This window comes from Hemiscyllium ocellatum, chromosome 16 (assembly GCF_020745735.1).
Source record: "Hemiscyllium ocellatum isolate sHemOce1 chromosome 16, sHemOce1.pat.X.cur, whole genome shotgun sequence".
Taxonomy (NCBI): Eukaryota; Metazoa; Chordata; class Chondrichthyes; order Orectolobiformes; family Hemiscylliidae; genus Hemiscyllium; species Hemiscyllium ocellatum.
The window spans coordinates 36,718,060-36,733,485 of NC_083416.1; the positions used below are offsets into that span (position 1 = coordinate 36,718,060).

Consider the following 15,426-nt stretch of genomic DNA (forward strand, 5'->3'; position numbering starts at 1 on the left):
TTTCCTACTGCTCAAATGCATACTATAGTAAACCTGCTTCAGAAGATGCAGACATCTGAATTTGTCCCCAGCACAGACAGAATCCCAGGAACTGCCTTACGTGTGAGAAGGAATAGGTTTGAAGTTCTGTTGAGTTATTCTGGTGTTGGATTTTTATACAGGTTTTCATCCTTTGATCTCTGAGGTGATACATTGATGATTTCTTTAAAGTCTTTCATCAGAGGTAATGTTAGGACTGCAGCTGGCTTTCTTATCAGAAGTAATTTATTCCTTTGTTGTTACGTTTGACATTGACTGTCTGTTGGAGACACAGCTTTCCTGTGGTTAACTCCTTAATTTCTTCTGTCGGGCAATCCTTGTTCTTTGTGGCAATAAAGTATCTAGTTTATCAAACAGGTGTCAAAGCAGTTTTGTTAACGCAATCTTGTCAAGACGTGGCAAGAGTCTGTGGAACAGCTTGTCTTCCTTCTTTAACAGTTTATTGTAGACAGTGTGTAATAATTTATCTTTTGTGGATTCATTTAGTCCATGAACAGTTATTAAAGTTCTGAAGTCGATAATATCACACTATTTGTGTCCAATCACCAGGTAAAAGCTGCTGTCTTTAGGGAAGGAAATGTGCTTTGTAACTTATTCTGCTGATATAACTTCCAGAATATATACAGAAATCATTGCAATACTGTCTGAAAAGTGAGTGGTGCTGTGCAATCACTAGAACATTTTGTGTAATCTAGAACATATCATGTAAGATGTGATGTTAAATCAGCATACTGGCTTTTTGCTTCATTTATCTTTGAAAAGAAGGGGAATTGGAAAATTGCTGAAGAAATATTGCCCTAACTTGGTGTATATTCAGTTACTGGACCTATGGAGAGAAGGGACAGATTCACTGGCTCCAATACATTGCTTCAGGAATTCAGAGGAGTCCTTAGAGAGGGTGCATAACTGTAATAAGTACATTGGCAGTATAACCCTGAAAATAAGTTGGAGGTGTCATTTTTAATATGATGGATGGCTACTTTTCTCAAAGATCCCTGAAAAGGAGTTGGACTTAAGCAGCATGCTTGATGGTCTCTCAGAACAGAGTCTAAAGGATTCAGTCTAGACAGCAAGTCATATTGGAGTCCTGTAAAAGTAAGCTTCCTGTGTATTCCCAATCATTGGGCTTGGTTGCCAGTCTCCAGCTATTCCTATATCTTCTAATCCCTATCCGCATTCGCTATTGGGAATGGGACTGCACGAGAGATGCAACATACAAATCTTTCAAATTCTCCCTGAACACATATAGTGCTTATTATATTGCATCTCTAATACTGGGATAGAGTTTCCACTAATGGACAATCTTGCAACTGAATACAAATTGTGCTTGAAATTCCACTGATTAGATTACATTTCAAGTTGCTGCTGAATTTGGCACAATGTAAAATATTCCACAACCTTGAATAATCATTCAACATGATAGGTTTTTTTTTTGCATTGGCAATTTTCCTTGATACGTTTAAATGATAACCGAGACAAATTTTAGTAATACAGCTGAATATTGAATTACTGCAAAAAATAAATCATTTTAATAGGACTAGTGAGTAATATTGCAGCTAGCTAAATTTAGAGAGCAACTTTAGTTTCTTTGATAATGATTGTTCATAATCTACACTACAGTCTAGTTCTGCATTTCTGGGTGAGGTATTAAAAGATTCCAACCCTTTCCCCTGGTTTGGTTGGATGCAAAACTCTTATACTGAAAGAACAGTAAGTTCTTTGGTGACCTCAACTTCCTTTTCTCAACCCCCAAACATAGATCATGTGAAGCACTTTGCCTTGCACATCTATTGAGGTTGTTCACATCCTCAGGATGTCTCATTGCAAATTGACATGCAGCAATATTTTACCAGCCCTTTGAGAGGAGGATGTGGTGACGTTTCTAGATGTCAGGAGGGAAACCCATTGCCACAAAAAAAATGACCAGGTTAGAGAAGCGCATAGCAAAGGCCCCACTTTTCACCCCTTCTGAACGTTTTATTAGTGCCAGGAGGAGACTGTTAGGTAAACCCAGGCAGATTTCCTGGTTCTGTTACAGTTGGTTCTATCACTGATGGAGGGGGCACTGGCAGCAAATGTGGTCACTGGGGCTTCAGTCGCACCACTGAAAGATGCATCTCACTGGATCGTCTGCCTGATCCAGACATGATAAATAAATAAAAATACTCTGCCCTGGGGTGTCTCAGCATGTTGGAGGCTCAACAGTACCTTGTTAAGGGTAATTAAGGATGGGCAACAAATGTAGATTTATCTACTGATGTCCATATCCTCCCATGAAAGAATACTTCAAAGAATATAGGCTCAAGCTGCTTAACCTTTCCTCAAAAGACAAGTCCTTCATCTAAAGAAGCAGCAATCTAGTGAAGCTTCTGTCAATTGGCTCCAATGGAAATACATCCTTCAAAGAAACCAAAACTGTACTCTAGCTATTGTTTTGAAAATGTGTTGCTGGAAAAGCACAGCAGGTCAGGCAGCATCCAAGGAGCAGGAAAATCGACGTTTCGGGCATGAGCCCTTCTTCAGGAATGAGGAAAGTGTGTCCAGCAGGCTAAGATAAAAGGTAGGGAGGAGGGACTTGGGGGAGGGGCATTGGAAATGCGATAGGTGGAAGGAGGTCAAGGTGAAGATGACAGGCCGGAGTGGAGGTGGGAGCGGAGAGGTCAGGAAGAAGATTGCAGGTTAGGAAGGTGGTGCTGAGTTTGAGGGATTTGACTGAGACAAGGTGGGGGGAGGGGAAATGAGGAAACTGGAGAAATCTGAGTTCATTCCTTGTGGTTGGAGGGTTCCTAGGCGGAAGATGAGGCATTCTTCCTCCAGCGTTCTGAAAAGACCACTCCCTCCGTGACTTCCTCACCAGGTCCACACCCCCCACCAACCCAACCTCCACTCCCAGCACCTTCCCCTGCAACCGCAAGAAATGCAAAACTTGCGCCCACACCTCCCCCATTACTTCCCTCCAAGGCCCCAAGGGATCCTTCCATATCCACCACAAATTCACAAGCACCTCCACACATCATTTACTGCATCCGCTGCACCCGATGTGGCCTCCTCTATATTGGGGAGACAGGCTGCCTACTTGCGGAACATTTCAGAGAACACCTCTGGGACACTCGGACCAACCAACCCAACCACCCTGTGGCTCAACACTTCAACTCCTCCTCCCACTCTACCAAGGACATGCAGGTCCTTGGACTCCTCCATCGCCAGACCATGGCAACACGACGGTTGGAGGAAGAGCGCCTCATCTTCCGCCTAGGAACCCTCCAACCACAAGGGATGAACTCAGATTTCTCCAGTTTCCTCATTTCCCCTCACCCCCACCTTGTCTCAGTCAAATCCCTCAAACTCAGCACCACCTTCCTAACCTGCAATCTTCTTCCTGACCTCTCCGCCCCCGCCCTCATCCCGGCCTATCACCCTCACCTTGACCTCCTTCCACCTATCGCATTTCCAACGCTCCTCCCCCAAGTCCCTCCTCCCTACCTTTTATCTTAGCCTCCTGGACACACTTTCCTCATTCCTGAGGAAGGGCTCATGCCCAACTCGTCGATTCTCCTGTTCCTTGGATACTGCCTGACCTGCTGCGCTTTTCCAGCAACACATTTTCAGCTCTGATCTCCAACATCTGCAGTCCTCACTTTCTCCTCTAGCTATTTTTTTAATCAACACCCCTGCACAGCTGTAGCAAGAATCTTTTGTGCACTTCTTCCAATACACCTGTATCCTTCCTAAAGATGGAATACTGCAATTGAGGTCGAACTATTGTTTTATTCAGGTTTAACATAAGTTTCTGTACTCTAAGGCCCTGTTATAGAATCCAGGATACAGTAAGTTTTTCTTAAACCACTCCTTCAACCTGTCCTGTCACCTTCAATGGTTTTGGGGTGGGGAGGACTTCTAAGTCACTCTGCTCCCATCTCTCCTTTAAAATTGTGCCCTTCACTTAATATTGCCATTCCCATTTTTTCTTTCTGTCAAAAAGAATCACTTCACTTCTCTACATTAAATGTAATTGTATCTGACTGCCTGGCCTTTTCATTGACTCTTCAAAACTTTAACACTATCATCCTCACAATTCATAATGCTTCCAAATTTCTGGTCATCCACAGATTTTCAAATGGTGTCCTGAACACTAAAGTCTAGGTCAATATATATCAAGTAGACCAATTGTCCAAACACCACATTACTGCAGCCTCTGCCAAGTGAACAAGTAGCTCGTAGGTGGGCCCACAGTCTATTCATTTGTCACTATGAATAATATATTACTGCTTATGGACCAGATCAGATTCCTTCAAATATATTAAAGTAGCCTAGACCCTAGCTTTTCCTTATTTTAACAGGTAAATATCAGATGCTGTATTCCAGGTGCAATTCGATTGGTCAGATTACTTGATGTTAAGCAAAACAATTTATTCAAACCCGCAATAACTTAACAGTGTTGGAAAACTTAATAATAGATATAGTAACTTACCAATTAACTGTTCTACTAAAGTAACATCCCAAAAACACACCCTTGGAAAAAAGGCAAATTTAAAAAACAGATCGTCTCACATGCAGTTCTCCAATCTGAGAAGAAAGAACATCAAAGACAATTCTGAAAGAAAATTCAGTATAACAGCGGGAGAGATGCATTACCTTCTAACCCTGCTGAGACCCCAGCAAAGACTGCTGAAAGCTAACTAAAAATCCGAGAACTGAGAGAGCTTGACCACACCCATTCAGGTTGCATCTATTTCTCCAAGATTTAAAAATCCAAAGCCTCACATGTTTATCTTCTCAGACTGCTCGGCACCTGTTGCACCTGCCACACGGTGTTTGAACTCTTCTAGCAAAGGTACTGAGTCAATTCTTTGTCGTAAAAGAATAATATTCATTTATTTGACACAATTAATATTAGAACAACAAATACACTATGAGCTAACGATTAATACTACAAATTTATCTTATGATTTAACTTAACTTTAGATGATCAAAATACCACCACGCTAGAACTTGACCGGGCTCCATGTTATCATCTGGTCTTCCTTCAGTGGTTTCAGTGGAGTCTTCTCTTTTGGTGGTTACTCTCAATTTACCACTCTGTGTGGGTTTGTAGTGATTTTTATACTCCAAAGACTGTGTGTCCTTTTAGGAGAGTCTTGAGTATCTTCCAATGGATTGATCAGGCTCAATCACCCTTATCAATCTGACCCAACCAGGTACTGGCATGCTAAGAGCAGGGTTGTCCTTAGGTGTCCATTACTGAAGATCCTGTGTGTATGTAGCTTCCTCCAAACAAGGGTGCAAGGTGCCTCTGTGTCTGGTACACACCACTGTTTCTGATTGTCCTGAGGGTGATATTCCATTGACTCATTCAAACCCACATTCAGGTGTGTATTGTAGGGTCTACAATACAAGGTTTGTTTGCAAACTTTCTGTATTCTGCGGTATGTTGATTAGTACAGTCACTTTGGTCAAGACTGGGTTCCATTTCCCAGCATGCATTAATCATTGTCCATCTTATGTAACTCCATGATAAGTTCATTATTTTGAGTGGCCAGTCTGGCCACAGTCCCTCCTCTTCATCCTGCACACGAAGCGTGATGGATCACAGAATAAACAACCAATATCTATGTGCAGTAAGTACACAATCTTCCAAGCTCAAGCGAAGTATATATACTTAAACCACTACCCTGTTACATATAACATGAGAATCAAGCAGAGTAAACTAAATAAGGAGAAATGAGCAAATACAAAAACAAATTCATAATGAAAACTGTAAAAATGAACTGTTATACAACTATAAAGAACAAAAATACCAATAAGTCCCAAAAAGGTCATACTGAAACAAATGTTATTAAACCACAAGAAAAAAATTTCAAAACAAAAACTTGAAAATTGAACAAACCTTATAAAAATAGAGAATATTTTATATGTTGGAGAAATGGCCAAATAACAAAAAAAAAACAAAAATAAAATGGAAAGGCCAATGTTATAAAATCACAAAGAGGAAAACATCCATAAAAACAAACATTACAGAACATTTTACACACAATGGCAGCAAAGAGTCACCAGTTCTAGTCAAATATTTACGAAGTTTTACCAAGTTAGGGGAGATCGTCAGTTGAGTGAGGTCTCCAGATCCAGTTTGTTTGACAGTTCATGTGTGTTGAACCTGGTGACGATCGCCATGAGGTTTGTCTTGATTGTGTTCCACACGGTCACGGTTATCCTGGGGAGAGATCAAGGTTATTTCTGTTGTTGTCCTTGTCCATTATCTCAATAATTTTGCCCTAACCTTCCTCCACTTATTCCAAAAAAAAGGAATGGAAACCCTATGTGGAATGTTGAGTCAGGTTTAGAGACTTCTCGGGGTAGGAAGCCTGACCATGATGTGATGAGGAAAGACTGAAACAAGGTGGTCATGCCAATCAATGATTTAAAGACAAGTGAAGATGAAGATGCCCTGCTCGGAGACAGTCAGTACAACCAACAATTTAAACATAAGTAAAAGATGAAAGACAATCTCAAGAGACCAATGACTATTTAAACATAAAAGATGAAAGTGAAGGAAAGCTGAAGAATTAAGCAGATTACAATTCTATCAGTGTGCACAGGAATAGGAGTTGGAAGATGTGTGTGATATATGAGAGTTTGAACCATCAGAAACAGTTGCATCTCGCCTTGGGTGGTTGTCAGGAGTTGTTTCATTACTTGGATTAGTGAACGAGTAAATAGGCACTCAGAGATTCAGTGTGTTCTGAATCCTTTGTCTCTGGAGGAGTGGCGCGATAGTGAATCCTCCTGGTTCCAATGTTTGTAGCTAGTCATGCCCTGTAGCGGTGAGACTGGGAACTACCATTTGACAGTCTGAGTTAGTCTGTTCTTGCATAGTCTAAACTAGGGGATGTTCGATCTGCCTGTCTGTCAGGGGGTTATCAGGAAGTTCTGTCATGTCACACATTCCCAACAGACATGAAATATCTGTGTTATTAGTCAGCAGTGAGTCAGAGCAATAGAGATGTACAGCATAGAACCAGATTCTTCAGTCCAACTTGTCCATGCTGACCAGATATCCCATATTAATCTAGTCGCATTTGCCAGTACTTGGCCTATATCCCTCCAAACTCTTCCTATTCATATACCCATCCAGATGCCTTTGGATTATTATAATTGTACCAGCCTCCACTACATCCTATCCTAAGGCCTGCTTGTTTTCATCTCAAATAATGTCTCCAGTTGTCTGGTGGTAGCTGCAGCCTGTATGGATTCTGCAGTATGTTGATTAGCACAGTCACTTAGGTTAAGTCTGAGTTCCATTTCCCAGGATGCATTAATCATTGTCCATCTTTTTCAACTCCATGATAAATTCATTATTTGCCATCATAAGTTCATTATTTTGAATGATGCACCTTTGCTCCAATCTCTGAAAGAAACCAGGACAAAACACACCTCTTAAAGGCAGAGCATCATCACAACTCAAGGATCCCACCACCTGTCTGCACAGGGTCTGGTCCTGTTTCTGGCCCCAATGTAGGGCAAATGCTTAATCTTTGGAAGAATTTGAGTTATGGTCACTATTGTAATGCAGCAACCAATTAAAACTTTACAGAGTTCCACAGACAGCAGCAATAGATGAACAAATAATCTGAGTGACAAATGGCATTCAAGATACCAGTGGCAGACCTGGGTGGGGCTCTGGAGCAGTCACAGTGGGGTTTAAAGGAGTAGTAATGAGAGCAGTGAAGTCCCAGATGCAGGCAGACTGGCTGTGAGCTGCTTCAGCAAAATCAGAGGGTAACCTCACAGGGAACAGAATTGATTGAGCATTACTTTAAGGCCATATGTGTATCTTCAAAGCTGTATACATTGTGATATTTTAGAACTTCATAACTAAATTTCTCCACTTCCTAGAGTTAAGGAGGTTCTGGTTATAGGGTCATACAGCATGGAAACAGATCCTTCGGTCCAATACATTCACGCCAACCAAATTTCCCAAACTACAGTAGTCCCACTTGCCTGCATTTAGTCCATATCCCTCTAGCCCTTTCCTATGCAAGTACCTGTCTAAATGTCTTTTAAAATGTTGTGAGTGTACCTGCATCTACCACTTCCTCTGGCAGTTCATTCAACATGAGCCACCCTGTGTGAAAACGTACCCCTCAGGTTCCTTTTAAATCATTTTCCTCTCACCTTAAATCTAAGCCCTCTAGTTATGAACTCCCCACCCTATGAAAAAGACCTTTGCTATTCACCTTATCTAAGATTTTGTAAACCTCTAAGGTCACCCCTCAACCTCCTTCACTCAAACATGAATCAGTGTTGTAATCTATACAGTGGGAGGAATGGCACAATAGAAGTAAGGGTATTCAGTTCAGTTTAGCTATGTCTGGGCATCTCTGGGCATATAATTTGCACTATGAGGGAAACCCTGGATGCTCCGGGCAGTGTAGATGACCATGGGGTATGCCGTTGACAGGAGCAACTCAAGCCCCAGGTTTTGAAGCAGAATGGATAGCTGGGAACACTCCTGTGCTTTCATGAAGCGTACCCAAATGCAGAGAGGGATTGAGTGACTACTAGAGAGAAGAGGACCACTCAAGAAGTGAGGGGATCCCTGGAGTGCATCTTATTTGCAAGTTGTTTTATGACCTTAGAAACCAGCCAGAGTGGAGTTTGCTTTGCAGAGTCCAGCCAAAGCCACAGCAGAACACATGGTTGGTCCAGCTGCTTAGCTTGGAGGGACGGAGGTAGGGTGAGAAGGTGGTAGGGTTAGAGATTTTGGAGAAGATTTGGTAGGGTAATTATTGTCGGGGATTCATTTGTGGAGGAGTAGAAAGGTGCCTTTGTTGTTGTCGATAAAACTCCAAGATGAGTGTAGCCTTCCAAGTACCAGATCTTACTGAATGCCTTCAGGAATTCTGCAGGGGGAAATTGAACAGCCAGAGGTTGGGGTCCATGTTGGGTCTAACTAGATTGGGAGGGGAATGGAATCCTCATTCAGAGAAGAGAGAAATTGAGATGAAATTAGAAGCTAAAATGCTAGTAAGTAAGTCTAGAAGGCAGAGGAAACATATGCTAGATCAGAAAGGAATGAGGTCAGCAAGGCCACATTAAATATTTAATTGCAAGGAGCCTATGGAATAAGGCAGATGAGATGAGACCACAGAAAGGCACCTGGTGGAAGTGATGTCGTTCATCTTAGTAAGACTCATCTGAATGATGATCAGGATTGGCAGCTCAACATTCCTGTTATAGGTTATTCAGACAAGATAGAGAGAAATAACTGGAGGAGGAGTTGTAATATTGTTCAAGGAATCAATTATAGCAGTGAGGAGGTGTGATATCTTAGAATGATCATGAGGCTATGTGAATACAAATTAAAAATACAAAAGGGACAAGCAAACACGCTTGGGTACTAAAGGCCCATAAACAGATAATGGATCAAATATGTATTAAATTTTCAGAGAGGCTTAATAAAATGATCCTATCAGGGTCATTTAACTACTTAAATGTTAAGTGGGATAGTTCAATGTGAAAGGTAGGGAGTTGTGTTGTATGTGTGTGGGGGGTGGGGGATGGGGGGGTGATATCAGTAGAGGCATAATTTGGAGTTATGACAATAATTCAGTTAGATTTAGGATAGTTCTGGAATAGGCTGTGAATAAAAGTTCTAAACTTGCGAAAGACTAACTTTATTATGATAAAGGTATGATTTCGATTGGCATACGCTACTTTCAGATAAAAATGTGTCAGAGCAGTGGGAGTCACTAAAATCCAGAGGTTGTTAGTGACTCCTCACTCCTCCAGAGGGAAACTGAATATCTCTCAGACTAAAATCAATGGAAGGTGAACTGAATTAACAAGAACTTCCACTCAAATGCCATTTGTTAATCTATAAATACATGGTTGAATGAGATGTAGATAAATTTTTAATAGTGTACCAGATCCATAATTGCAACTAAGCACCCTCACCAGTCTAGAGAAGCTTAACTTAAAACTTCCTATAAGCCAACTTTCTCCACAATGAAACACTGTTTACATTTAGTTAAGATCGAACTTAATCCATTCACAATTGATTTCACTATCAAAAAGGTTATAAACTGGATCCCCTTGACTTGGTGCTAGATTTCAATCAGGAAAGGGGAAACTCCAATCACAGATGCTCGATGTAGCTTTCATGGAAGTCAACACCAAGTATCCAACTTTGATGCAAAACTGGGCCAATATTTCTAAGTACTACCAGGTCTGTGTTAGCCAAGACAAAAACCCAAAGAACACAGGGCCGTGAAGAAGGTTGTCAAGAAGGCACTTGGTCTGCTTGCCTTTATTAGTCAGTGCACTGTGTATAGGAGTTGGGAGGTCATGTTGTAGCTGTACAGGACATTAGTTAGGTCACTTTTGGAATACTGTATTCAATTCTAGTCTTCCTGGTATAGGAAAGACATTGTGAAACTTGAAAGGGTTCAGATTGTATTGACAATGATGTTGCCAAGGTTGGACGGTTTGAATTATAGGGAGAGGCTGAATAGGTTGGGGCTATTTTCCCTAGAGTGTCAGAGCCAAGGGGTGGCCTTACAGAAGTTTATAAAATCATAAGAGACATGGATAGGGTACTCAAAACTAGAGATCATAGCTTTAATGTGAGGGGAAAAAAAATTTAAAAGGGACATTTTTTTTCCACAGAGGGTGGTGCATGAATGAATTGCCACAGGAAGTGGTGGAGACTGGTATAATTTAAAATGCATCTGAATGGGTATATGAATAGGTAAAAACAATGACTGCAGATGCTGGAAACCAGAGTCTAGATTAGAGTAGTGCTGGAAAAGCACAGCAGTTCAGGCAGCATCCGAGGAGCAGTAAAATTGACTTTTCGGGCAAAAGCCCTTCATCAGGATGAAGGGTTTTTGCCTGAAACGTCGATTTTACTGCTCCTTGGATGCTGCCTGAACTGCTGTGCTATTCCAGCACCACTCTAATCTAGACCCTGGGTATATGAATAGGAAGGGTTCGAGAGAGAAATGAGCTTAATGCTGGCAAATGTGACTAGATTAATTTAGGATACCTGGTCAGCATGGATGAGTTGGACCAAAGAGTTTGTTTCTGTACATTTTATCGCTATGATGAATTGTGGATGCTGAAAATCAGAAAAAAACAGAAATTGCTGGAAAAACTCCACAGGTTTGGCAACATTTGTGAAGAGAAAACAGAGTTAATGTTTCATTCATTTTGAAGAAGTGCCACTGGACCTGTAGCATTAACTCTGCTTTCTCTCCACAGATGCTGCCAGTCTTGTGGAGTTTAACACAGTTTCTGGTTTAGCCTACATTGTGTATTGAATTCTCTAGGGTGGTGCTGAAACACATGAACTCTGAAGAGAGTTCTACCATTGGGTCAAGATGGACAATAAAGTCAAACATAGCTAACTCTTTCACCGAGTGTGCTCTGGTATTGGCAGTGAGCAGGACTCTCTCTGGGCGGTCCGAAACCTGTTGATCTTCCAGCTGAAGGAGTTGACCCCGACTGAGTGTTGCAGACTGGCACATTCCAAGGTCCAGGACTACGTGTTGAGGGACGTGCTGAAGCTTGGGGCAGCTGTCACCAAGGCGCAGTGGGGAAAGACCACCGTGTAACATCTGCCTGCCTAAGAAGAACAGGGTGCCCACGCAGTCATTTGGGCTCCACTGACGCCTCAGCTAAACATATGGATATATGATTGATAAATGGACAGGAGAAGGTGAGGTCTGCAGATGCTGGAGATCAGAGCTGAAAATGTGTTGCTGGAAAAGCTCAGCAGGTCAGGCAGCATCCAAGGAACAGGAGATTCGACGTTTCGGGTATAAGCCCTTCTTCAGGAATTCCTGAAAATTCCTGAAGAAGGGCTTATGCCCGAAATGTCAAATCTCCTTCTCCTTGGATACTGCCTGACCTGCTGAGCTTTTCCAGCAACACATTTTCAGCTCTGATAAATGTACAGACCTGTATATACAAATGATAAATTCTGATCTCTGTATGCAAATATTTACATATGTATGGCACGACCAACTGTACAGACCATCAAATTATTTTATGAATAAAGTATATTGAAATTTTTAAAAGTGAGCAGGACAGACTGGGAGCCCTCTTCACCAAGCTGCACTGTAAAGCCTATTGCAGCAGGGGGCAGCAGAGGGCAGCCGTCACCCCGCGCTTGTGCCCGTGTGAAAGATGGCGGCCGGTCTCTGGGTGGTCGGCGATCGCGCTACCGATTTCCTTCCCTTCGGACCGTATCGGATGAACGGGACAACCGGAGCCCTAACCGAGCCCCGCCAGCGACCCCTCTAAACGTCGGGGAAGCGGAACCATGGCTGACGTGATTGAGATCACCTCGGAAGATGAGTCAGACTCGGACATTGAGATTATCGGAGAGACGGCAGCGCCGCTGGGCACCCGCTGTCAGAACTCCTACTCGGCCTGGGCTCGCTATCAGCGGATCAAACGGATCCTGTTCTCTCACCGGGTGAGTGCGGGCAGCATTTATAACACACACTGTTTTGACTATAAACAGGAAGTCGCTAAGCGCACACAGCCATGATGACAAGGCGGGGTGTCGCCACCATCTTTGATCCTGGCAGTTGTCCCTGTATGACGCCATAAAGATGCGCCCCCTGGTTTTAAATGATAACATTGGGAAATCCCTTTCATACAACCACCAGGGTTCCTGCTCAGAAGACAGCTTAGGCTCATGTATTACTGGCTTATCACTTTGCAGACATATATAATACTCCCTTCTTTCTTTAAATCAATGCCTAAATTGTCACAATTGTTCCAGTCATTAGCTTAGAAAATAATTAAACATTTCTTCTATTGAAATGAACAGAACTATTTTTCTGAGTATTTTATAAGCATTTAATTGAAATGACTCCACAGAGGCCGGTATTGGATCACTCTTTACTTACGCATAGAGAATCCCTGAAACTGATCCAGTTCTCAGAGTAAGCAGAGCCTCTGCCACACTTGTTTTTAATCTGTCAGACAGGGCTTCCTGATTGTACCTGATTGACAGCCCGAGTCTGAGAACTCATTCTATAAAGTCTACCTGGATGACCTCATTAAAATCGCCACATCTCTCCCCCTTTGTGTCTGAGGACATAAACCAGGTATTTTTTATTTGTAGCCTCTCCTGGAGCTTTTTAGTACCCGATCAGGTTCCTGCAACTCTGCTCCTAGCATGGGTAGCATGTAAACACAGTAGCTCGCACCTTGTGCCCTGATCCTCTCAAAAGAAATTCATTCTCTTCTTCTAGCAGCAAAAGCATCAAAAGAGCGACATCCAGCAAGTCCATTTCAGATTCTGAGGTAGCTTCCCTGCTTGATGGAGAGGAAGAGGCCACAGGTTCTAGTGACAGAAAAGCTGTCAAGGAGCATGTTTTACTCCTGCACCATTTGCAAGTTTGCGGTTTTCATTTGGCCTTGTCATACCTACCCGAAGTTTATGCAGCACTAGACCTGATCTCTCATAGACCATGCCTCTTACCCATGCAGGGCCATTCCCATTGTTCCTACATCAGACTTTGTTCTCTGAAGTAAACTGTCCCTCTCGCTTAGCCGAGTCTTGTGTCTGGCATTGGCCTTCCTGATACTGTGATACACACAGCCATTCACGTGTATGTGCACTCACACACCCCAGGTCAAGGAGGAGTGGATTCAACCTGGTGCAGAATCTTCTCCCCATTAACAACTCTACTGGAACTATCCATGTTGTTGCATGAGGGGTAGTCTGATAATCAGATAGGAACTGGGACAGTTTGGTATCTAGTGAAACTGTAGGCTGTTTCTTTAAGGGGAAAGTAAGGACTGCGGATGCTGGAGATCAGAGTCGAGAGTGTGTTGCTGGAAAAGAACAGCAGATCAGACAACATCAGGGAAGCAGGAGATGTTTCAGGCATCAGCCCTTCATCAGGAAGGGCTGTTTCTTTAAGCCTGCTTTCAAAGTTTGGACACTTTTTCTGCCAGACCATTGGATGATGGATGGTATGGAGCTGTCATTATATATCAAATACCATTTCACTTCGGCAAAGACTCAAATTCCCGACTGGTAAATACTGGCCCCTTATCTGTGACCAGCACTTCCAGGAATCCATGTGTATGTATGTGGCTTTTCTATTGTCGTTCCTGTGCTTGACAAATTAACTCTATGAATGTCCAGCCACTTTGAACAGGCATCCACAATGACTAAGAATGTTGAGTCTGTGAAAGAACCTGCATAGTCAATGTCTAACCATTGACTATACGGATCTACCCAGCCATTCTCATGAATTTAGGGGAGTTGCTGATGGTAATGTTTGTCCTTGATTGCAATCTGGGCACTGACATCAGCATAGCTATATCAGCATCCAATCTGGCCTGGGAGACTGGTTAGCAAGGTTAGATCTCATGGAATACAGGGAGAACTAGCCATTTGGATACAGAACTGCTCAAAGGTAGAAGATAGAGGGTGGTAGTGGAGGTTGTTTTTCAGACTGGAGGCCTGTGGCCAATGGAGTGCCACAAGGATTGGTGCTGGGTCCTCTACCTTTTGTCATTTACATAAATGATTTGGATGTGAGCATAAGAGGTACAATTAGTAAGTTTGCAGATGACACCAAAATTGGAGGTAAAGTGGACAGCGAAGAAGGTTACCTCAGATTACAACAGGATCTTGACCAGATGGGCCAATGGGCTGAGAAGTGGCAGATGGAGTTTAATTCAGATAAATGCGAGGTGCTGCATTTTGGAAAGCAAATCTTAGCAGGACTTGCACATTTAATGGGGAGTGTTGCTGAACAAAGAGACCTTGGAGTGCAGGTTCAAAGCTCCTTGAAAGTGGAGTCGCAGGTAGATAGGATAGTGAAGAAGGTATTTGGTATCCTTCTTTTATTGGTCAGAGTATTGAGTACAGGAGTTGGGAGGTCATGTTGCGGCTGTACAGGACATTGGTTAGGCCACTGATCTCCTTCCTGTCGGAAAGAAGTTGTGAAACGTGAAAGGATTCAGAAAAAAATTACAAGGATGTTGCCAAGGTTGGAGGATTTGAGCTGTAGGGAGAGGCTGATCAGGCTGGGGCTGTTTTCCCTGGAGCGTAGGAGGCTGAGGGGTGACCTTATAGAGATTTACAAAATTATGAGGGGCATGGACAGGGTAAATAGGCAAAGTCTTTTCCTTAGGATCGGGGAGTCCAGAACTAGAGGGCATAGGTTTAGGGTGAGAGGGGAAAGATATAGAAGAGACGTAAGGGGCAACATTTTCACACAGAGGATGGTACGGGTATGGAATGAGCTGCCAGAGGAAGTGGTGGAGGCTGGTACAATTGCAACATTTAAGACATTTGGATGGGTATATGAATAGAAAGGGTTTGGAGGGATATGGCCTGGGTGCTGGCAGGTGGGG

At 42.7% G+C, this 15,426-nt stretch overlaps 1 protein-coding gene across 3 annotated transcripts in view; it reads left to right on the forward strand.

The window, feature by feature from the left end:
• The first annotated feature begins 12,212 nt into the window (after positions 1-12,212).
• The window catches only part of simc1 (SUMO interacting motifs containing 1), a 42,590-nt gene continuing 39,376 nt past the window's right edge, over positions 12,213-15,426 (forward strand). For all 3 annotated transcript variants that reach the window (XM_060837124.1, XM_060837126.1, XM_060837125.1), the window contains exon 1: positions 12,213-12,517. In XM_060837124.1, coding sequence (XP_060693107.1) covers positions 12,362-12,517 — 156 coding nt within the window. In that variant the 5' untranslated portion in view covers positions 12,213-12,361. The remainder of the gene's footprint in view (positions 12,518-15,426) is intronic.